We start from the raw sequence: 25,454 nt of genomic DNA, 5'->3' as shown, positions 1-25,454 counted from the left end.
TCTCCACTTCTCACTCCTAATGAAAAAAAAAAACATTTTCACACATGGCCTAAAAGGTCCAGAAACTTTCTACAAAAAGATTTCCCAGCACACTTTGGATTCTTGACTAAAAAAAGGAGGTTTCTCCAAGCATGTTTTTTAATTTGAAGCTTCCTCATCAATGCAACTCACTTTAGTAACTTATGCTGTTGTAAATCTGCTTTTCTCTTGTTTTACAGCCTTTTTGTCTTGTTTCTGCAAGTACCATGAATTTGTAATACTCTGAAAACAGGTCAGTGGTAGATCAGAAACTCTTAATCCCTGGATAAAGATTATTTTAAGATCCCTCTACGCCACATATCAGCAGTATCAGGCCTTTGTTTTGTTTATGTTTTTATAATTGCAGCAACATGCCCAAATTATCCTTTCAGGATGGTCAAAGGTGAGATGAATAATTCCTAACACCAAATAGTTCAAGGTTAAAGCCTCATTGCTGTCCTTGAGATCCTGTGCACAGCCTCTGCTTTCCTCTACTGATTGCTTTGCCATGTCTCCATCTCTAAATTTCCCTCCTCACCTAATCCAGTGCTCTCTGGTGTGTCATCCTGGGATATTAATTTGCATTTTATCACCAGATCAACGGTGTGTCTGTTAATTCAGTCCAAGAGAGGAGACAAACACCTCCCCAGCTATGTTATCCTGCATCTTTTTCACACTTTTTAAACCAGCAGCTGTAGCGCTTACGCTCCTTGCGGTTGCTGCCTAATTAATGAATGCAAATACAACAGTCCCATTTGCATTTCCCCAGCTCTTCCCACAGCTCTGGTCTGAAATCCCTTCGACTTGCAAATGTCCTGCCTGGAACAGGATGTCTGAAGGCAGCTGCCCTGCTTCACACACAGCAGCCCCAGTGCAGCACGCACCACCCCTGCACAGCTCAGCCTGGCTGCTCCCCAGCTTTCTCACCTCCAAGGAGAGCAAGGAGCCCAAATAACTCACCTAAATATGAACACCCTCAGTTTATAAATGTAAAGTCAGGAGGTGAGAAAAAAAATTGTGCTTTTCGAGGTCTGTTTCAAAAATTCCTGCTGAATTCGATGAAATTTTCTCTTCTCACCACTTTATTACTCACAAAGAACTCGCTGGGATGATGGTCCAGGGACCTTTTCTGTGAATGTCATTCTGATCAGGGTGAAAAAACTCCAACTCCATCCATATGTGAATACACATTCTGAAATCATATCCTCCCCCAAGACACATTAATGTAAAACCATGTGCCATTATATTGTGCATTATATAACAACTACAGCTTACTTTAATAATCCTTAGAATATTATGAGCAGCCTGCCAAGTATAAAAGCCTTTTTCTGCCATACAGAAGAGAGCAGTTAATTTATAAAGGTGAATAGCACTTGCTATAAAACATCATGTAATGAAATTGTTACCCCATTTTTTAATATTTCTGCTTGCAAGTAGTCACTCAGTATGAATAAATGCAACTTAACACTGAAAAGTTCTTCTAAAAGAAAAATCCCCTCGTGTCCCCTCTCCCTTTTGGAGGGGACATTTGGAACAGACAGATCAGACATGTGTGCACACACACTTCCCACCATGGTGCTCCTAAGGAAAGATTACTAAGAATTGTGGCATTGTAGGAATTGGGCACTGCAAATATGGTTGGTAATTAATGTAACAGCAGACTGAGGAACCACTCTGCACACAGGAGAGGAACCTGCAGGATCTGTGCTGTGTTTCTCCAGCTGACGCCAGTTGAGAAGCAACATCCATTCTGAATCATGGATCACTCGCAGAGAGGTCTTTTTGGGTGAAAGCCATGGTGGTTCTGCAGAGATGGCACAGCCTCATTCACACTATAACCAAACTGTAAAACTGTCTTGTGCATTCTTCACAATTATTCCACTGAAATGACTGAGAAATAAATGTATCTGAAGAGTTGGAAAAGAGTAGCAGCCATGAAAGAAAGTGACTCCTGACTGCTGACTCTTAAAATATCTCCTGTCCCCTGAGCTCAGCTTTGCTACCAAAAATAGGGCTGGGACAGAGAGAGGAGGTACAAAGTAGATGTATCCTGCCTGCTGCTTTCCTAGACAGTGACAAGGGCTGTGAGAAAAGGACTTTCAAGTTTCATGCCTGTGCTGTCACACAAACCCAAAAAGGCTATCAACTACTGCCAAGACAAACAGTTGGCAGTGCCCGTGCAGCCTGGCCAGAGCAAACCCAGCCTCACCTGGCAGATGGAAATCACCTGCAGCTCTGCAGAGTCACCTGCTCTGAAATTTGATTAACCATCAAGGCAAACCTAAATACAAAAGACTAGCAAGAAAGAGTTGTAGGGGAAAAGCAGTAATTAAAAAGCAGTAATTACTCCCTGGAAGCACAATCTCCTGACACAGCCAGTTTTTACATTTCCAGGCTGCACAGCAGGTTTCTCTGACTCAAGGGCGTCAACACTGGGTACTGATGATTCCACTTGCTGATTTCTTGTTCACCAGCTTTGTGACAGTTTTAGGTGTCCTTGTTCCTTTCTCCAGAGATCCCATCAAACATCAGAGTGTGAATTTTTTTCAGGAAAGTCAGTAACTTATACACCAACATGTCCCAGACCAGTAAATTGCTCACCAGAGAATTGATTCTTTCCCTCCAGACAACCTCACTGACATCTCAACTTACAGCATCAGGCCACAACTTCTGAGAGATAACAAAGCCCTCTTGTTACAGCTCCCTGCGTGTTTATTTTAATAGGCTTCTTTTTCTATTGAGAAGGAAAAGATTCATAAACAATTTATAAAAATTCACTCTTTTCTGTCAGGCTGCTGCAGTGAGAAAAGCCAGGAAAGAACAGTTGCACCTAAACATTAAATTAAGGACACTCAGGCACAAAATGCAGCCTCCTGAGACTGGCAAACCCCAGGGACTACAAAGCAAAGCAGCTGGGCAGGGAGAAAATCCAGCAGGAAGGGCCAGCAATCAATTCTGCAGCTGGTGGTGGAAAACCAGCATGTGAATGTGGATCATCCTGCCCCATAAGCAACCCCACATCAGTGTTACTGGTACATGTTCTCTGCCATGTATGCCAAGTGGTTCTTTGCAGAAACCCTGACAAGAGCAGACAGTTATTGCAGGGCTGCACTAAACACATTACTTGTGGTTCAAGTGAGATGGCTGCTGGAAAACTGAGAAGTAAACTTAGCAGAAAATAAAAGTCTGAAGTTTTTTGGGAAAGAAAACAGCTCTGAGGTGGAAAAGGCTGAGAACAAATACCTCAGACTGTCTCCTCTGCTGAAAGGTGAAGTGAACCTACTGTGTGCCACCCCTTCCTGCTGTGGAACTGCTGGGTAGCAGGGAGCAAAAGTGAAAAAGAACACCCCAAACAAAGGAATACAGTTAGCAGTTTTTTTGGAGGCTGCATTCAAGCACAAGAGATGGGGGAAGCTATGATGGAAAAGCTGACAGAACACGAGCAGTCCACACAGACATTGGGGAATCGTTCACACTTCCTTTAGAGATGTTTGCTTTCTGCAAAGGGTAAATATCAGTCAGTGCAACTTGTTTACAGTATAAATCGAAGGGGTAACAGCTAAAAAATGGCAGTACTGATCATCCTGGGACTGGCTGAGCCAGGCCCTGGGTGCAGCAGCACTCAGGCTTTGCCCACAGCCTGCCCTGCTCCCTGATGTGGGACACTGGGATCTGTCCTGGACACCCCAAGCCGCCCCCAGGTTGTGACTCACCCCGGGCACACAAAGCTCACCGAGACATGGCCTGGCCCAAAGCTCCCCAGCACTGCATCACCCTGACAAGTGTGTGCTCGTCCTGGGTATGGATCACTGCACAGGCACTCCCAGGGAGGAGTGCAAGGATATAAGGGACTTCAGGTGGGAATGTAAGGCACCAAGAGTGAACAGCAGTGCTCACTGTGCCCTGAACTGCTCCTGAACCCACAGACTCTGTGCAGCTGAGTAAGCACATGCAGCCCCTGCTCAGGGTGCCATTTCAGGGAATTTGGGGATTAGGGCACAGCTGAGTGCAGCTGCTCTACAACAGCACTGCCTCAGGACTGCGGGTCCTGCCACGTCCCTTGCCATGGCTCCAAGGACACTGCTCTGACTTCCCCTGACAGAAAGCAAACAAGCCACTGCCACTGCCAGTGAGATCTCTGCAGCTGCTGGGAAAGCTGGGAACAGGCACACAAGAGGAAAATGGGAGGAGTGCCCCTGTTGGGACTCAAGCCAATTGTGAAAACCTGACTCCAAACACTTAAAAAATGGCAGTGTTAAAATATATCTTCTGGGAAGAATTAGGTCAGCTTGATGGCAATTCTAAGAACAAAACAGCCCTTCTGAGGACTTCAGGAGCAAGATAGCAAAGTTATGGAAATTGGTTCTAATTAGCCAGGAGGACAGGCTGGGGACAAGGGGCCAAGCCAGAGATTAAACATGAAAATGCACATAAGCTGAAGGCACGAGCAGTCAATCCATGAGGGGAGACATAAATATAGGCTGTACTTCAGTGTGCAAATAGACATGTGTATGTGTGTATTTAAGGGTGCTAGTCTGAACTAATGAGAACATCACAGCACATAGCAGAGAAATATTATGCAGAACTAGGAAAGGATTTTAGAAAACGATTGAGTAGGATATCAAAGGATCAGAGAAATCAAGTGACAAATTATCTCATCTCTAGGCTGAGTGTTACTGTTCAACACATGACAAGCACCCTCCTTGGGCAAAGAGGACTCTCCAGAATGCAGTTTAACAGCCTTGCCTAAAGCTCCTTTCCACACACATCCAAAAGAATCCTATTGAGGAGGTTAGGTCCTCCTGCTTCAGGTTCCTAAAACAGGACTTGAACAGACACAACAGTCCCAGCCAGACTGAGAACGTCACCCTTATGTGAGGCCCCTGTGAGGTGTCAGTTCAGCTTCAGCTGAGAGGTAACACAGGTAACACAAACAAACAGGCACAGCAGCAGCTCCCTCAGACCATCTGCCCCTCATTCATGCACTGCCCTCGGCCATGACACAAAATGCCTTTTTGTAGCCACCCAGCTGGAAGCAAGCACCAAAGAGAGGTCTGAGAGAGGACACAGCTGTTCTTTTTATAGTCTGTAACCTCACCAAAATACACAAAGAGGCAACACAGGAGAGGGCTGCTGCAAACCTGGACAGGGACCTTCCCCTTGCTGGGGCCCAGCTGGTGAGGCCAAGCTGTGCCAGAGCCTGGCAAGGTGGGACAGCAATGGCTCCCCCAGCAAAGGAAGCCAAGCAGAAACCTGAGGAACATTTTTCCATCAGGACAGGCAGCAAACAGGGACTCTGCAGTGCAGGATTCTCACACACTGCAAACCTCTGCCACACCTGACAGAAGAATTTTCCATCAGGCCTCACAGCAAACAGGGACTCAGGAGAGTGGGAATCTCCTGCAGTAAAAAGCTCTTCCACAGCATAAGGAAAGGAGAGAAAACAGATTGCTCTATGAAGGGTAAATAACTTGAGGGAGAAAAGGGGCAGTAGTCCACACACTATTGAAGAAGAGCTTCAAAAAGCAGATAGGGCTGGTGATGAGCTGGGTCTGTGTAACCACAGAGCAGGAAAACCTGCATCAGAGACTGCTGGTGTGGGGCACCTGCTGTGAGAGAGCCCATGACAGCAGGGTTTGTTCCAAAACCCAGGAATCTGTGCTATACTGCACTGCATCATAACTTTGTACTCAATTTGAAATATTTTAATTGCCTTTTTAACAAAGCCATCCTCAATTACAAATGCTTGCTCAAGCAGAAAGCTGCCACACCTTGGCAGTTTGATGGTACACTCAGCTCCACAGGCCTATTTTCTAATTGCCATCTGAATTGCCAGTGGAAGCCCCAGTGCAGCAGGGGACTGTGCACAGGCAGCCAGGAGGGTTCCTGAGGCCAGTTAAAGGATACATCAATGCTGCATTTTGCATAGCATTACCACAGCTTTTTTAGGGTTTTTTTAAGCATGTTTGTGCATCAGCCTGCAGGAAAGCCTCACATACACCTGCCATGCACTGGGGCACCTCAAGCACAGCCCGAGTCTCTGTGTGCTGCTGGCAGCGAGGGGGCTTGGGGCAGTAGTCCCTACCATCCATCCAGCCAAGAGCTCCTCTCTTCCACAGATCCTGGGAAACTGGCTGGGGTTTCCTGTGATTTCAGCCACATCTTGAGGCTGGAACTGGGGTTTGTATTGGTGCCAGCAGCACCCTGAACTGCTGGGCTGTGCACAAGAGGCACAGCTCAGGGCACTCCATAGTCTGGACATTGACACTTCCCCCAGGCACCCACTTGCTGCCATCTCCCACTTCAGGGAGAATGAGCACACACAAAAAATGTGATCTATTTGTTTAGCATCATTTGATAATGACATTAATTATTTCATCTCTGAGTTAATAAGCAGCAGCTGTAAATAGCCAGAGGCACCGAGTCAGCCCATCAGCTCATCCCATCCAGTCATTTATTAATCTTAAAGGAACGTCCCAGGCATTAAATGAATATTTCTAAATCTCTTGGTTTGTTGGGTTTTGTTTTAAAGCAGTTCTCTATTTATAAGCAAATAATGACTGCATGAAAATCAAGGCACACTAAAGCCTGACAGAGCTCCACTTCTCCATGCAGTATTAGCAGTGAACACAAGGGCAATGTTTCTATTTTTTCCAGCTAAGTCTTGTCCTCGCAAGCAATGACTCTGCGTTTTCAGCTCGCAGGGCACAAATCCAAGTGTGATCTCATGCAACTGTCAAACCTCTCCTAACAGAAAAAAAGCCTGTGCCAAGAACAGGTAGAGAAATCATAAATAGCTCTCTCAGGAGTTGGTTATACAAGTGAAATATTTCCAGAACACATTTTTCCTACTATTCTGAAGTTTTAATTGCACAGAGACAGTTCAATGGGCACCTGGTCATCCCTTTAATGGATTCATTTCACTGCTATGTATGAAACAGCCAGTTGCTGGTGCAAGCAGGACAAATTGTAAACGTTCAGCTTCACAGATAAACAAGGTACAACCTCCACCACTAACTGTACATGCAAACACCTGGCTAATCAGCCTTTTCAATCTATGGCATGGTGGGGATTTTTACCCTCATCTTCGGATCTTGCCTGGGCTGGTTTCACACCAAAAATACCCATGTCCGTTTCAGCACAGGTGCTTTCAGAGTAGGTGGTTTGAAGGAGGAACTGAAGCAGGTCCAAGGTTTTGCAAAGGTGAGGGGGGAGAAGAGGAGCACAGAGCCCAACCCAGCCTCTGCAGCTCCCATTTCATCTTGTTCAGCTGCAATGGGATGAAGAAAAACCTTTATTTTGTCAGACCATTCCCCTGCTTACACCCACTGTCATGGAGGACAGGGCTTTGTTTACATGCAGCTGCCTTTTTGAAGGAAAACTTGGAGTTTCCACAATGGATTCATCCTGCTGTCTGCATGAATCAATAAAATCTACCAATGTCCCTGCTACAGCCCCAGTAGCACACTTAGTAAGGATTCCAAATACTACCAGGGACATGGCACTTGAGCACCTACTTAAGTACTTGCCTGAATTATGGCTCAGCTGCCACAAAATCTCAGAAGAACAGAAAACTGTTTGAGAGGAGGGACATGAGAACAGAGAGGTCATTTTTCCGAATATGGACTGACTGGTTGGAAGACAAAGCCCCATTTCACCCTGACACACCCACACGAGGGCAGCTGCAAAGCCTGGAGATTTCCAGCCCCAGCTCATCCATACGCAACAACCCATCATTCACGTTGTGTGAGGAACATCAGAAACCCTGCACACTAAACACAGTGATACACAGGAGGCACTTCTACAGCTGGAGTTGAGAAAGTCTCATGGAAATACAAAATTTGTCTGTGCAAATTTAAAAGTTCTAATTTACCAAGAACATTTACACACAGATACAAAGATACAGCTCAGGTCCTGTACTGAAGCATTGCTCCACCACTCTGGGTGAGGTTCATGCTACTTTTGTTGTCCCCCTGAGCCAGAAATGAGAGCCCAATGTCACTTAATATCATGCTACCAATACTCTCAGGCTTTATGAAAATATAAAGAAACACTAGTACTCACTGTATGCTCCTGCATTAATGTTTAGGGTGGAACAACCATGTCCTGCTGCAACCTACACGCTCACTAAAATAAGTTTGTCAGTTTATACTCACACAGACAAACTGCAGTCATGACAAAATGCCAGAATAGAGTAACACTGAGCTTTTTTGGGAGGTAAAAAAAAGAAAAATACACACAGCCCCAGCAAAACAGCTACCAAGAAAACCTGTGAGTTCTTTATGTTTAATTTACGACATTTAGTCTGGACATCTAGTGTTGTTACCTTGGGAGTTACTAGGGTGTAACTACAGAGGTAACTGTAATACCTAGATAAGCCCCAAGAGAAAAAGCAGCTTACTGCTCAAACTTCATAAGCAGAAATATCATGACTCAATGACTATGAAACATTTTATTTAACTTTGTAGCCTTTCTAGCTCACCCTTTGATCCCTGAATGGAGAGATCTCTCCAAGAGGCAGAGGGTGCAGCTTGGGAAGCAGATGGCCTCAGTGCCACTCCTGCAAGGCTGCAGCACTAAACTCACTTTGTCTCCTCATGGTCAGCTGCAGTTAAGTGAAGTCAGGGAATTAAGTGCTTCCCTGGAGATTTGCTGAACCAAACAGGTAAAGTCACAAGATGAACCTAAATTCCTGTCTTTAAATGGGACACCACCTTTCTTATGGGTGAATCTCCAGTGCAGTAAAGACATGAGTAGAAATTACTGCAGCAAACAATTTTTTGTTCTGTCACTTGTTTTTAATCGCACAGTAGAAACAGAAATAAACTGATCCTTCTGGGAGAAGGGCAGCTCTGTGTTCTTCCTTGGGGCAGAAAATGATTGGCATGGCCTTCTCCATGAACTTTGGCAAAAAGGAGTCCAGTGTTCACCAAATGAAGACTGCTGAACACCATAAGCAAGTACTCTGCAGAATAATTTCAGACTAGAAATCAGGTTAAAGAAAATGTGTTTGCTCTGCTCAAGCTTTATACTGAAATTAGCCTTGAAACAACTTACAGGTCCGGTTCTAATTTTTTGTATTATTCCATGTAGAGCTGCACTGCTAGTGTGGTGTTCATTCATGTTATGGAATGGTTTACCCCAGTGAGAGAGGGTAACATCCAGCAGCACATGCAAAGGTGCTCAGCCCTTGGAGCTGCACTTTCTGCAGACTGGAGTTCAGTATTGTCTCTCACTTCTACCGTGAGTCTCCATGACAAATACACTGCAAGATGCTGAGTGGTCAGTCAATGCTCCCTCCATCACTTAACACATGCCCTATTTTAATATTTTCTTTTTTCCACTGGTGTTTTTGCTTGGTTTCACTGACTATAGATGAGACATTTTGTTTTTCAGGAAAACCAAGTTGTTTGAATATCATATCTGCTAATAAACAAAATAAAAATAGAAGCGTTAGCCCAGAAAAACAAAGGCTGAAAGGGATATAGGATCTCTAAATAAATCAGGAGTGTAAACATCAGAGAAACAACCAAAGATCTATCTGGCAGAAGAATAACAGGTGCAAGTTTACATTAATAATCTAGAATTGTGAAATAAGGTTCTTGAGCCTTAGCTCTTGGTTGATCCAAGAGGTTCCTTGTAGGACAATAGGGCAAAGCTTGACCAGCGTCTTTCAAAATCATCCATGGTCTGCAGAAAGTAACTTCACTGAGTGTGTGCAAAATTATCCACATATCCTCTTGTCAAGGCACCAGAAACCTGTCCAATTTCCAGACTTGTTAATATGCAGTTTTCAAGACTGTACTGAAAACAGTTGTTATCCAAATTAATATAGTCTCTGATGCAGTGTAAAAACTAGCAATAATGTTTGTCATGTTCAACCCAAAGTTAATTTAAATAAAATACAAAAGATAATGGTCATTAAATCCAAGCCTCATTTTGTTGAAGCCATGTCAGCAAACACAGTCATGCCCACTTGGAAGTTTAAAACACTAACAAAACAAAAGCTTTACATGTGAGAAAACAAATATTTGGGCAAAATAATTTCCCCTTAGGAATTCTGGTTGGATCTCAGGGAGGGTTTTGACAGCCCACTGGTGGAAGATACCCACAGTGGAACACAGATGTTCCTGGCCAAACCCTTTCTCCTGCAGCACAATCTACAGGCAGCAGCAGGAATGAAGGCAGGGCTGAACAAAAGACATTTATAAAGTTTTTTTCTGCTGAACATACGCTAGCTGGAAGTTCCACTTGTGTTGCTTGAGTAGCACCAGGCAGCTGCACCACTAGTGAGGATTTGGCCCATGGCAAGCAAAATGTAAGGCCATCAGTGAACAAGTGTACCTGGCATTACTGCAGCCTGTGTCAATCTGCAGGCACTTTACTGCTGGTAACCACTCTGCAATTAGGATTTAAAATAGTATTTGTCTTACTTTAGTTTGCTGTATTACTTAAGTCATTTTAAGGCAGAAAGGGCACTAGCTACTGCTCTAATTTAAGTAGTTATATTCTGCCCAGCTGAAATGCATAACTGTATTCAAACTGAAACCTGGCCAGCATACTCTGTGAAATAATCCAAGGAACCTCAGTGGTCTCATTCAGAAAACAATTTCTGCAGCTTTGCAGTGCCCCACAACCCTGAATGTGGAACATGACTGACAAGGAAGGGTGTCCTCTCCGCCCCAGCAGCCCCATCTCCTGTGGCTTTGAGGTTTTTTTTGGTAGGTCTCCAAGCCAAAAACTAAGCCTGACCCAACACAGTTAACGAGATGCAAAAAAACTGTAAAGATGGTATTTACTGCTTGTGTACAGTGTTCCTGGTTCTGAATTCAGAAAGCTGAACAGAAAGGTTTGAGCAAGGGGGATTGAGCCACGTAAGAGCACAGCAAGGAGAACTGGTAATGCTGCATGAGTGGATGCATGAAGAATCAGCAAGATTTGTTTCTCAATTTTATTTTCTGAAACAGGGTTTTGTCCCTTTATTTGCTTTAAGTCAGACTGGCTTCAACAGGAAGCCGGTGGCCTCCTCTGAGTGATGCCAAACTAGAACAAGGAGACACAACATATAAACAGGACAGCCAAACTGAGGCAGCCAGCCTAGCTCCTCCTCTTGCACAATTATATAATTCCTTAATTCTAAACATTTTACACTACATGAGGTTGTTTTATTAAAAGCCACAGACACTGGCAGTCCTCACATACATATGCACAAAGGTAATCAAACTCCTCACAGCAGTGACAAAGCTTGCCAAGCTACATTCAGACTTTGGAAAGCATCCATGGAATCGTAACTGGAAGGTTTGTGTGAGGAGGGAGGCAGAGCAGAGCCACGATGCAGATCAATGATGTTGCTGTGGTCAGCTGTGTCCCAAGGGACAGCACAGGCTGCTGCACAATGTGAACAGGCTGCCCAAGCCTTCAGACACTCCTGCACTGACCAAGTCTACTCATTAATTGTTAGGTAACACTCATGAAACTTCTTTAACAAGAAAAATAGCAAGGACAACAACTCAAGAATCTTTAAAGGTGGTAGTGGTGGACAAACTTAGGTTCTTTCTTTTATTTTTTAATGATTTTGGAGGGTTTTTTGAGCAGAAAGATCACATTTAATAAATAAAGAATTAAGGCTTTCTCCACATCAGACATTTGTCCTGAAGCAGTAAAATCCCTTCAACTGGAATCACCACCCTGCTGAAGTTAAAAATGGCAACTTTACTGCATTTCATGCACAGACCATTCCCAAATGCACTCACTGCCCAAACCAGTATCAGATATTTATCCTGTGCATGCTCTGGTACACAGCTGAGTCCAAGCATAGCCTTAATTTCAACACAGAAAAGCCAAAACTTCTCTAATACTTAGTAGCAATAGCACACATCTAATACCTGACACCTCTAGATCTTTCCACAGATGTCACTAAGTAAAATGCAATCTACAGGTGGCAAAGAGTGGGGATAAATCAAACGTCCACCAGTAAGTCAGTTCATTTCACTGATCTGACCAGAAGAAGAAGACAACCCATTTCAGACAGGTGAATGGTATGAGCTGACCCACCAAGCAGCAGAGCCATGTTGGAGTGACTGCAGAGAACATGGCTCCATGTGGAAAACAGGAGGGAAAAGCTAAACAATCCCTTTTTGGCAGCAGTGGACGATTAGATCAGACCTCCTTGTCCCAGAAACATCTACACACACAACACTGAGCACAAGGCACACCTCATTTTTGCCTGGTTTCAGCCAATGCTCTGCTGAACACTGAGACAGGCTCTGAGCCCCTCCTCAGGCCTTGGCTGTGCTCATTCCTGAGCTGGGCCTGCTGAAGTCATTATTTTTAATGCTGGAGCAGGATCCTGCCATCAAGTTGAACAAACACAGATGCTGCTTTCTCCACATGCCAGAGGTGCACACAGCCCACCAGAGGAGCACCAGTGGGTTCCACCAGCGCTGGCCCTGGTGTGGGAAGGCCCCAGGAGAGGAATTGGTGGTGTCCTTAGGCAGGGGCACTTTCTGTAGGGATTTGGAAATTACCCTTCTCTCCCCAGAAAGGCTGCAGAAGTCCAAACTGCTCAAGTTGTTGATGCACTCAGGTAAATTCCCCTCTACCAAAAAAAGCCTTCTGCTGACAACGGGACGGGCAGATTTCCCTCAGCCTGCAGTACACTTCACCACTGACTCACCACCCTGAGGTGGAAACACTTGCCTGATCCCTCAACACCAACAGCCTGTTTGGTAGCATCTGTTATGTAGTTGCTACTACCATTTTCCCAGTTTTTGCTTTCCAATAAAAACACCACTGTGCCAGCAGTGCTGCTTGCAGGAGTCTCCATCTGCGTGACCTGACCGGAGCAAAGAACACAGCGACCCCAGGATATCACGTTCTGAGTCCTGGGCAGAAACTCCTCCTGCCACAGAGGCAGGATCCAATTCACTCCTTTAACTGAGGTAGTTGGTCTTTTTTCAGCTGCAGCACATTCAGGAGACACAGAGACACGAAATTCAGTGTTACAGCTGGAAGTTGGGCAGTCCGGCCTTCACCTGGCTGTAATCCAGTGATATGTGCATAAGACAGACTCCCCCCAAAAGGCAGGGATAAAACACTCTCCTTTCCTACCTCAGCCCAAAACTTCAGCTCTTTTGTCTTTCAGTTCATCAGCTCAGAGTAAATGACAGCTACATAAAGACACTTCAGGAGTCGCTATATATAGGGTGAAGTGAACTTTTCCCCAGGAACCTCTAGATCTAGGTCATCTTGCTTCTTCTGGGAGGCAGAAAAAACCAGGTTACTCACTGAACAAGAATACAGTTTATAAAAGAAATAAAAGATTACTTGGAGCATGAAATCTTGTGTGGATAGTATTTTTTTGTTTCCTAAAGGACTTTTAAAAACAAAACTTGCCATGAAACACTGTCTGTTTGAATATCTGACTCCATCCACTTTAAACTGGTAAACTCACTACATTTTCAGAAAGAATAGGCATTCTTTCTGAAGTAAACTTACTTTCAGCAGTTTAGCCACACAGTAAAGCAAACACAACTTCAGGTCTCAGAAATTTCAGGGACTTTGTCTATATGCAGACATAATGTAAAATCCCTCCCTGCACCTCATCTGTGACTCCTACAGGAGGCTGGAATGATTACACATAACCCAGGCTAGCTTTGGTGTGAATCCACTCTGATGGATTAGACACCACATTCCCCCTTCCAGCTGAGGGCAGGTGGGAGAATAACCAAGGATGTCACTCAGGTTTGGGCCAAGGGCCACCATTAACTCAGCCCAGCCAGGAAGGTGCCATTAGCTGAAGAGGTGAGCAGGACAGGAAAAGTTCCCTCAGTTCAGAACAGACCTCAGTGCAACACCAGCTATGCAGTGCTCCTTGCCTGCTGCCAAACAGCAGACCCCTAAAAATTGTCAAGTAGAGGTGTGGGCCTGTATTTCAGTTTAGTGACTACAGAGGAGACTTCATTAGCTCTTGTGAGCACAAAACAGCTCACAGAGACTCGGAGAACCAGGAACTGAGAGGTGAAAAAGCACTAACCAAGAAAAATACTAATAGTTAATTTAACCTTAAGTATTTGCTTGAATTTTAAAACTGACTCTCTTCCCTTCCAAGAAGGGTTATATACTTTCAAGGACACCATTCTCCATGGGACAATCCACCACTGCCTCAAGGTCTCCAAATATATAGATGCAACATTAAAGAACTCTGTGAAGCAGAAACTAAAGCAATGTCTTAGTCATATTTCATAAGCTAAACTGAAGATAAATGGATGCAACTGCAATCCAAATCATAATATTTAAACAGAAAACAACAAAGGGAAATCCCAAAACATCAGAAACTGGCAATGGCAATTAAGCAAGTACTACTGCAGAGCATAAAATAAAGTCTACAGATGTTAAAATATTAATTTTAGTGTCTTAACTAAATCTGAATTTAGAGCATTAGTTTGCTGAGCCTTTTATGTATTTTCCACTGAATACAGCAGTTCACTGCTTTTTGTTAAGCAACAGTGCAGACCAAACCAGTTTAGCAGTTTGGTATGTCTGCAGTCAAGCAATGCTTGCACTCATTTGTTCAAAACCTGAGAGCAATCTCTTCTCTTTCTGAACTTAAAATAAAATTAATGCATTCAGTCTTAATCCATATTGCAAAATTCTACGATGTCTGAATTAAAGATTTGGACAACTGTGTTAATAAAACACTGTGATTAACGTTCAGTGCACAGAACAAGCTCTGGATCTGGCTTTAATTACAGTGATGAATAAAAGTCAGACACAGGCATTGGCCCAGAGTATTCATGCATTATACTGTCCCATAGATACCAAAATAATGGAATCTGATGCACTTTGATCTCTTAGATAAGCCTCCCACAGCTCTGAAACAGAAAGGGCAAGAGCACCCAACCTCATCCAACTCTGCAATGTTCACACACTGAGTCATAAGAGATTTGTATCCCCACTACCAAGATCCATCTCATGGGAATAAATACTGAGAAATATTGCTCCATTTCCTTCTGGCTACAGCTTGTGCACAAATCATCCAGAGCCACACAGAGTGAAAGTGGTGAGGACTACAGGGACACTTTACAGTCTCCACAGAGCTATTTATACTTGGACAGTAGTTATGTTATAATATATTTGTGGGATATATTCTAGTCTGATTTTCTCTTCTAATGCAGTTTTGCCATGACACAGATTAGAAACTGGCGGCATGTGGTAGATGCAATGGTTTTAATCATGGTTGCAAGATGGTCAATTCCCTGCTTTTGTCCAAACCAGCACAGACTGACTCATTTTTTGCTTACAACTGGATAGTCAAGCAGCTTCATTAAATTTTATTAGTCATAAACCAGGCGTTTCCTTGATGCTTCTAGGACCTCTCTTAGCAGTCCAAACTTCACTGGCATGTGGGCTAGCTACAGTCCCAAACTCTGGGAAACTCAGCCCTGTCAGCCAGCTGAGACTTGTTTTTAAGTGAGGATGAAGTTGTCCCTGCATGAGCTTTTGGCCTTGGAGTGCAGGTACTACATGCAAGGACTGCTCCTGAACCTTGCCTTTAGAAATACAGATTGCTCCTTCTGAGCAAAGAGCAGATGAGAGCACACAGAGGCCACTCCAGTGTCCAAAAATACAACCAAGGGGAACTGGTTTCAGTATTGCAAGGATAATAGTCTGCACATTCATCACTGCATGCTGGGACTATGGGAGGAACTGAATTTCCTGAGTCACAGTTTCTCTCATCCTTCCAACAGTTTCAGTCCTCCCCTGGGCACCTCAGCTCTACATCATCCCCGAAGTAAACCAATGGCTAAAAACAGAGGGAGGAGGAGAAGGCTCAAAAATCAGCCTGGCCTTTGACAGAGGTGTGCAAAGGTGCACAGAGCACGTGTGAGCGTTGTGGTGGCTCAGCAGAAATGCCCAGCCCAGTAACCCAGCTGGTTGTGATTTGGCTGACGCAAGCGCGGTTAAGGGACGGCGCTTTTATCTCCTGCTCCCGTCGCCGCACGCATCTGCTCTTTGTCCATGTCACCGTGTGTGCATCCCGGCCCAGCAGCCTTTATGCCATCAGCATTCTGACCTTCTTCACTGATGGGAAACAGAGTGGTTGGCAGATTCCTATGGAGGGGCTGGTAAATAAAATAATGGCTCTCTGTAACTGTTTGGTCTCTTGGAGATTGTTTCATTAGTTCAGAGGAAAGTCACGGCTGATTTGCTTTAGTCCATTCCACAGATCATTATCTCTTCAAAACATAAAAGTGGTTTATTTTCCGTGGGTCAGAAACTGATTGCAGATGCAGAGCCAGCAACAGCTGATCACAGCACTGAACCCAAGGTACATACGGGAAACAGACGGGAAGAGCTTCCTAAGGCATGGTGGTCCTAGATTTTAGGGAGGGTGGTAGCGCATGCTTGGGTTGGCTTGTCCAAAAGAATGCACGATCTTCCAGCACAGCAAAGATTCATCACCCTGATTAGGCAAGATTTCCTATTACCATCTCCACAGACTCTTCATCCTACTAATCAAGCATCTGGAACGCAGGCTGCCAAATAAATGCTGAACTATCAGATTCCAAAACAGATTTTAGGAGACTTATCTACTGCCTTAAACAGATCTTCTGATAAAGCTCTCTCTCTCCAGCATCAGGTTTGTCATAAATTTCCACAGAGGTTCCTTTTGTAATAGAGGAACATTATTTTATTAAAATCAAATTAGCAGTGAACACTTTACAAACTTGAATTAAATTACTAAGCATGCCTGCACTAAAGATAAACTTTATTACTCCTTCACTTCTCATTTTACAGTGAAGAAACTAAAGCACAGAGCAGTTAAGTGGTCTGCTGAAGTTACAAACAGAACAGAAGACATTAAATCAGGATGATGATGGCTTACCCTAGGGCTGCTAGACTGGGGTTTTTGGTGGATTTTGTTTTGCTTAGTCTTGGGGCTGGGAGTTTTTTTGGTAGAAGTGCAGTTTTACCCAGCAAGAAGTTACACAACTCTAGCTCTGCTGGGACAGGTCACTGCTATGGCTGTCCCCCAAGAGGCAGGCAGAACATGACAGCATCTTCTACAAAAACACATCCTACCTTCAGGGGCGAGCAAGACAAATCTTTGCTTCTGAGACCTTCATAACGTCAGGGCCAGTTCTTCTTGTGGTCTAAGTCTAGATCAAAGCTTGCTTTGCCTTTCAGAGTCAAAAGAATAGTAACTCTTCAGCTTCTTCCCCCAAAAAGGTTTCATTCTTACTCAACCATGACATCCCTAAAAATCTGCTTATTTTGTAATTCTTTGGTCTCTGAGGAGCTGCTTCATTAGCTCATAGAAGAGTCATGGCTGATTTGCTTTCGTCTCCTCCACAGACCATTACTTCTCCAAAATACAAATATGTTCCTCTGTGTGTATGGGGAGGCAGAAACAAGGACAAGCACAAAGACTGAAAGACACAAGTCTGCCACAAGCAAGAGGTGTTATTTTTAGTTTCTTTGCCTTACATTCTGCAACCAGTTTGACTACAGCCATTAACAGGGTCTGCAGGAGTGCTCATTAAGCTGAGCTTCCTTCCTTTGTTGAAGTGATGAACAAGGACACAGGATGACCACCTTGAGCCAACTTAAGACACTTCTTGCAGAAATCCACGTGAAGCAGAAAGCAATACTCTGTTAAATGTGATTATGAATTTATTATCTTCTTTTCATAATGCCCCTTGGAAGATTTTCTGGACAGAGTGGTTAGGAACAGATCCTTACCAACTGCCAACTCAACCACAATGAATCTGGAAACCAGCTCGAATTTAATAAGAAAGGTGGCAACACAGAGAACTCAAACATCAGCATACTCTTCCCACTTCCTCCAGCCATGCCTAACACATTTTTAACCAACTGTAGTTTAAAATCTATTTTAAGCAGATAAAGCATTACAATATTCAACCAATATTAATTAAAATATTCATTTAAACTGTTTATGAGTGGGTATTTTCTAGACTGAAGTTACCTAACTCTGTGATACCATCATACCGTCTGGTACCCTTTACTTTCAGGTCTGTTTTCCTTCCTCTCTTCTCCCTCTGCCCCACCAGCTTTGTTCACCAGCAAAATTAAATATGAAAACATGAAATATGAACAATGGGGTCCTCATCAGCCAGTGTGGCAGGCTATGCTGAAACAAATATAGACTGAGGCAGGAAATACAGGTGCAGGCTTTTTCTAACAGTTGTCTAGAAAGGAAGTTTAGACTTAGCACCCTCAAGAAACTTATCACCTAAAACTGATTATCAGCAATACAATTCTCAAGACAACTTGCTAAATTCTTCAGCTGTGGAAGAATAAGAAGTGTCATGGCTATTGTTCACTGACCAAATAATCTTGAATGCTACTATAATGACATTCATAATACATATATTTCATCACTGTATGGAAAATGAACTGTATAGCCCTATACTGACATTAAAGAAAGGTTTATTGCATTGCACATACAAATAATTTACCAGAACTGCTGCATAAAACATGTAACACTTGCAGCTTTTCTGCATGCAGGTCTAAATTACATCATAACTATTTATCAGGAGAACTTTATCACTTAATGCTCAGTCTTTCACAGATAAAATGTTATTCCAGAAAACTATTAAAACACTTAATTTCTGACATTGCTTGAGAGACCTTATGTAATTCAATCTCATCCTTGAGAAGCACCAAACATCACTGGCTACTCTACCACTTCTTATCCACACAGCAAACTCTCAACTTCAGCTCCTCCATCACTTTCCCTCCTCACTGCAGCTGAATTTCACTGCTGCCAAAAGGGACCAACCAGCAACAAAAACAAAGAGTTTGAAGCCCTTTGAAGTTTCCAGCAGACTCAGGAATTGTGGACTGGAGTGATATTTCAGCTCACATCCACAAGTGCAACTGTAATTCATACACACCATCACCAAGATGTGGAGGACAAGCAGAAAAAAGGGCAAGACGTGCATAGGCAACTTTTAAATATGCTGCTTTCTCTTATATGAAAGTAGCCCTACTAGCTGGTTTGCTTTTTTTCACTGAGAGCTTTCTGTATGCAACATTTTCCCATTGCATCTTTGCCCCTTTTATACTGTTCCAACATAGATCAAGAGTTCCAGATTTTTTACAGCCACTCCGTGGTAGATTATAACCTGTTACACTACCAGCCTCCTTTCTTGTACAACACCAGCAGTCACAGATGAGAAATCATTTCCATCAGGGCCCAAGGGAATTTTTTGTTCAGCTCTTCCTATAAATAGGTGCAACTCCTAGATCAGAATTCATCTGGCTAGCAATTTTTAATTGCATTAATTACCATGCCTTTGAAAAGACAGCATCAGAACACCAATGGAACATGCAAGTTAAGTCATGAGGAGAGAGCACAAAGGCTTGGTTCCTCTCTCGAGCAGGCCCAAGGAGGCTCTTGCAGCAACCTCAGCCTCAGCAGAAGCCATGAGACATCCTAAATTACACTCTCAAAACCTGCTGTCCCCAACAGCTTTTGGAGGATTATGGGAGCACAGCATTGGGTTAAGCTCCTGTTTGTGATCTCTCATCTCATTTTGTGCCTACAGCCAAATCAAATGAGTATCCAGGCCAAAAGGTTTTAAATTAATCCCTCCAAATAAAAAAAAAAAAAAATCCACTAGATCTACTGAAACATTTTGTCTTGGCCTGTAAGACAACACATGGTGGTACAAAGTACCAGAGGGTGCTCTGGAACTCTGCAGGTAAAATATTTTATCAGTCCATCTGCCACATCAACATATCAAACGAGCTTGTATGAGGCTACTATCAACACCAAGATCTTGTGCTTATTTCTCATGCTTTTAGCTAAGTAATTTAGCAAACACCTTTTTTAGAAGACTGCAGTGTATTTTGTCCACAGTAATACTCTATAGAAACTTAATGAGAAAAGGTGCAAAGCATTTTGAACTTTACTGGATAAAAATTCCAAAATTTAATAAAATGGCAAATTATTTCCTACAGCTATTAGGGAACAGAAATATGAGACTTAAGAAAAGGGACACATCTGTTCTGCAAAAAAAAGTCTTTGAGGAGAACTACAAGAATAAAAAAAACTGAAAAAAACCCAGTGAACTTGTATGGAAAAACAGCAGAAGGCATATTGCCAACAGATGGTGAAGAAGTCATACACCAAAAAGGAAAACAAAGTTGAAAGCATACTCAATTTTGAGCACTTGAGAAAAAAAAACCAAAATCAAAGCTAACTCCTTCCTAATCACAGATTCCCTGGTTAAAAATGGAGCTGCATATTCTTAACACTTAGGGAAGCAGTTGTAATTTCTGGGTTCTAAAATGGAGGCATTCAAAATTAGCGTCTGTCTATGAAAATGTTGGTCCACTCTTGAAATCACTTCCTTCCTCCCTGCTATGAAAACACACTCTTTTTTTCTGGTGTGTTTTCATTTTTTCTCATGTCAGTGGTTAAGCTCAACACACTGGAAGATATGTGATGCTTTAATAGGCCACTTTCTTATTCATTCAGACACCTGTTTAAAAAGATGCTTCCTCTCTGAGGCCTTTCTGCAGCAGCTGGTAACAGCTACTGCCACAGGAACCAAGAGACAAGTATTTATAGAGCCTCTCAATGAAAGTTATTCCCCATTATTTCTGTGTGTCCATACTGTTCAATCCAATCCTCAACCTGACTTTTGGAAGTAGGAATTTTACACAGCCAGTTTAACAGCGCTCACTGATCAAAGGAATTTTACATGCTCTACTGCAGTTTTTACTGGGGGTACGTTTTGCAGTTGGAACTCAATAGATAAATAAACATTAAGGCATAACAAGAGTCCCACATGAACACCCCTGGCATAATCATGTCAGAACACAAAAAAGTACTTTAAATGTCAAAATAACGCAGAAGTCATCTTCTGCAATAAACAGAAGTCTATCTTCCCCCAGCAAACCTCCTTCCCTTGGTTTGCATACCTTGCAAGAGCTGTTCAGGAAGTTGACACACTGTTGCTGCAAACCAAAGAGCAACAGACACATCAGATTTAACTCTCTTCCAAAATATGCAGCTGAAATTTCAGCAGTCGGCTTCAAAAGTGTTCACCTTCCAGTTTCTCAAGGCTAGTTGCCACAAGTTTTCAAACTTGTTTTATCCTCTTCCTTGCTTTCATTCCTAATGTCTACACATTATACACTAACTCTGGTTAAGACACTGAAAGAAGTAATTACCAGGAACAGGGGCACAACTTTCCCATTTGTAACTCTGACTCTGAGCAGCCACTTGAAAGTTAAAATGGGTGGCTTACTTCTAGCACAAAAGTAATACTGGAGCATCAGCAATTGTTCGTACTTAGAGTTTTGTGTAGCTTGTAAACATTAACTAATTTAAAATTATAAATCCCTTCAACCTCTTAAGTGCACAAAATGCTGCATAATACTGTAGCTAAGGCCTATCTTTTTTTTAAGTCACAATCCATTGTGGTTCAAAACCTGTGGAAAGAGTAGCTTTGATTTTGACTATGGAACACTAAAGGCTACCCTAAGGTGAAGCTTTAGGAGCTGCCAGGATCAGTGGAGGAGTTTCCAGGACAGACAGTGATGTCTGACAAAGCCAAGTGCCTGTGGGCACATCACCTGATGCTGCACAGGAAGGTTTGCTATGAATGCACTTACTCCATAATAGACACCTGTGGGTTCATTTGTTTCACTGTCTGTCGGGTTCTCAGTCAACCATCCACACTTACAGACAAGTTTTTTTTTTTCATCTAGAAAAAAATTTTAAAAACCTCTGACCACAGAGGAAGAGTCCTTATCTATGCCAACATCCACACTAGAAGGCCTGCATAAGGCATAAACCTGACTGGTGACTCTTACAAGAGCTAACAGGTTGCTTTCAAAGGGAAGAACACGACAACAAAAACGTCCACAAGTCTTCCTAGAGTCACAGATATAAATGCAATAATTGCACAAACAGTCAAACTTTTTATGCTGATTTGACAAAAATACAATGAACTTCTAAACCTCATGGACCCTTCAGGCTTAATTTAGAACAACACAACCTTTAAAAAGCTTGATCTGCCACCAGGCACTTTCTGTTGACTGGACTTCAGCAGACATAGCTCAGAAATCAGAACACAAAAATTCCTCACATCACGGAATTTATTCTGGCATTCAGCTTTTGCACCCAAACAAAACAATCAGGCACACGCTGCCAAGAAACATCAGTGCAGCTTCAGGGCACCAGCAAGGGCTGCTACGTGCAGGGCTTCTCTTCAGCACTCTCGGGGCTCCTACCAGGGTGGAATTCTTGAACTCGCTAAAGCATTTGTAGATTACACGCCTGTCCGGTTAAATACTTCCTGCAATTTTGTTAATTATACAGCAGGGTCTGCAATTAGGGAATGACTCCCATCCTAGAAAACATACAGCTCTCAAGTCACCCCCCCAGAATGTGTCTCTACTGCCGTTTCTACAGATGCCTCTGGTATGTATGCTATTATCCCAGACAGGAAAATACTTTCAAAACTTGAATAGAATGTGCAGTTCTACCGCTGGATGGTTTTCCTTTTCATTTTTGAGCGCTGCAGACCGCTTGTTTAGGTCAGTACACATTTCTGTGGGTGGGGGTGGATTATCTCCGGGGGCAGACAAGTGCAACCCCAAGTTCAGGTCCCTTTCCGTGTCCATCCCTTCCAGAGGCGGCCAAGCTGAGGCATTCACACCGTCTCCATCCCCCCTCCACATCGGCGCTATCCTCCGCTGTCAGCAAAGCCACCAAAGCAAATACCGGGCCTTTTCCTTCTTTCCCCCTTGATTCGTCATCAAGATGTAAATTAACAGATTCTCTCAGAGACAGGGAAAAAAAAAAAAAACAAGAAACCCACCGAACAATGGGAAACACTTCCCCGCCGGTGCCCCACAGGACGGAGGGAAACAGGATCCCCTGCACCGGGGGAGTTACTGAGCGGGGATCAGATGCTGCTAAAAATACGGAGCGGAGCGAGCGGGCCCGGGCAGAGCCCGGGCAGGGCCCGCGGTCCCCGTCCCGGAGCGTCCCCGCGCCAGACGGTGATGTCACCGCCGGCGGCAACAAAGGACGCGGCACCGGCCGGGCGGCCCCTGCCCTCCGCCCCCCGCCCCGCGGCGGCACCGCGCCTCCCGCCCGCCCGGAGCGCCGGCACCGGCCGAGACAAAGCGGCTTCCCCCGCGCTACGTGCGGGCGGAAAGGGAGAGGTTCGGGCCGCCCAGCGCCGGAGCGGCGGCGGGGAGGCGGCGGCCCCCGGGGCGGTGCGGGCCGGCCCCCAGCGAGCGGCCCCGCGACCCCCGCCAGCCGCGGCGCGGCCCCGCTGCCGCCCCCTCCCCTACCTGATATGGCGGCGGCGGCTCCTGATCCGGCTCAGCCCCGTCTCCGTAGCTAGCTCTGTCCGACTGGGACTCGTGGAGCAGCGAGATGTCATCCGAGGTGGGGGACTTGAGGCAGTTCCCCATCTTCCCGGGGGGAGCGCGGCCCCCCCTCCGCCTCCTGCCGCTCCGGATCCGCGCCCTCAGCCTCCCCGCCGCAGCGCGCAGCCCGCAGCCGCCCCGCCGGGGAGGCTCATGCCAGCCCCGGCCCTAAGCGGCTTAGCAGCTGCAGCCCGGCCGCCTCCCGCTCCGCTCCGCAGCCGCGCCGACCCCCGAGCCGGGGGGGCGGCAGGACGGGCCTCCCACCCCCCGTGGGGCAGCGGGCTCCGGTGGGTCCGCCCGCCCCGCGGCTGCCCGGCGCGGTTCTGCTTCCCGGTCACCAGCTCCCTGCGCACTGGGCTTTGTCGCACGGGCCGCCCTGGCTCCTCCTCTCACCCCTCCCCGCCGGGCCCGGGGAGCAGCCGCGGGGCCTCGCCGGGCTCCGCGCCCCCCGGCCCCGCCGCGGGGACAGCCCTGCCCGCCCCCGACGGAACGAGGCGGGACGGGACGGGATGGGGGACCCAGCCGCCTGCCGGGCTCCCCCGGCCCCAAAATGGTGGGAGCCGCTTCGCTCCGCCCCCGAGCGCTGTGTTTGTTTGTGTTCCGGGCATGGCGGAGCCGGCGGCCGCTCGGGCCCGGCGGGGCGGGACGGGGCGGGATGGCAGCGGAGACCCCGCAGCGCCCGGCCCAGCCCGGCTGAGGGGCCTGTGCGGGGCCAGGGACCTTCCCAGGGGCTCCCCCGCGGGCGGGTCCCCAGGCAGGGAAGGGGTTCCCCAGGCAGGGAAGGGGTTCCCCATGCATGGAAGGGGTTCCCCAGGCAGGGAAGGGGTTCCTCAGGCAGGGAAGGGGTTCCTCAGGCAGGGAAGGGGTTCCCCATGCTGGTCGCTGGCGTGACCCGAGGGGCACGGTCAGTGTAGGCACAGGGCAGTGAACACCAGAGTGGAGCAAAACCAGCAGCAGGCACTTGGCTTTTGCGTTTCTAAAGGTTTTATATGCAATGAGCAGGTATTCCAATAAGCCATATATTTAGCTCCTTTTTTTCCTCTTCATAATAATATATCCTTACTTGGATATAAGTATAGCTAAGTACTGATAAATGCAAATTTGAGGACCGTGGATGCCTTTGTATCACTGTCTTAGTGTGCCAGCACTGCCCCACACAGAGTGGAATATACGATGGTCATTTGGTTCCTCAAAATGCGTCCTTGGCCTTAAGATTCACACCATGGAAAATACTTGTAAATCCAATTTTTAAAGTGAAGTATTTTTTAAGGTGAAGCAAATGTGGTGCAGATGAGAGCAGCTGCAAAGTCCAGTCTGTAAAGCAGTACAGCGTGTCTGCTGCTTATCACCGAGCTCTCTGCTGATGCAGCTCGGGCCTGCTTTGCACCTCTTGGGTCACAGTATCTCCAGACCTGTTGTTCACAGTGACATATTTGTCTCCACAACTTTTGCTGGTGGACCTCAGTCTGGGATCAGAGTTTTTGCTGATTATCCTTATGAGCTCATTCTTAGAGATTTCATTTTATTACTGTTTAGGGTGGTTTGTTTTGCTGCTTATCAATGGCTAAGTTAAACAACCCTGGTGAAAAGCCTGTGATTGCTGCCATTTATGGTGTTCTAACACGGTTTCAGGCTTTTCAAGGAAACTGAAACTGAAAATGGGGCAGGATTGTGAGTGTTGCTCAAGATAGAGAGGCTTTGCAGTGGTGCATTGTAAATAATGACTGTTGTACGTGGCTTGCTCATTTGGGCGTTTGTCCTGTGAGTCTGTTGGCTTGGTTTAATAGAATTAGGCAAGCAATTGTTGGAGGGGATCCAGGGAACCACTGCCTCACCCAGCCGTGATTTCAAGGTTAAGGCAATGTCACATCTGTCTGCTGAGAGAACCTGGTGATGAAACTCCAGCGTTGTCACTGGTATTGTCAGTTGTGCAGTGGCACCATTGGGAAGGAGATTATGGGCAGCTAAACAACTGAGTGAGCTCTTCTCTCATGTTTTGTTTTCTCTGTGAGGCT

General features: G+C 45.2%; 1 protein-coding gene across 1 annotated transcript in view; it reads right to left on the bottom strand.

Moving 5' to 3' along the window:
• The window catches only part of RNF11 (ring finger protein 11), a 29,922-nt gene extending 6,353 nt beyond the window's left edge, over nucleotides 1-23,569 (bottom strand). The window contains exon 1 of the mRNA XM_063166098.1: nucleotides 23,362-23,569. Within this exon, the coding sequence (XP_063022168.1) occupies nucleotides 23,362-23,484 (123 nt within the window). The 5' untranslated portion in view covers nucleotides 23,485-23,569. The remainder of the gene's footprint in view (nucleotides 1-23,361) is intronic.
• Nucleotides 23,570-25,454: the final 1,885 nt, after the last annotated feature.

This window comes from Melospiza melodia, chromosome 11 (assembly GCF_035770615.1).
Source record: "Melospiza melodia melodia isolate bMelMel2 chromosome 11, bMelMel2.pri, whole genome shotgun sequence".
NCBI classification, from domain to species: domain Eukaryota; kingdom Metazoa; phylum Chordata; class Aves; order Passeriformes; family Passerellidae; genus Melospiza; species Melospiza melodia.
Note: the sequence above shows the minus strand (reverse complement) of the source record. Positions and strands in the feature narration are given on the sequence as shown.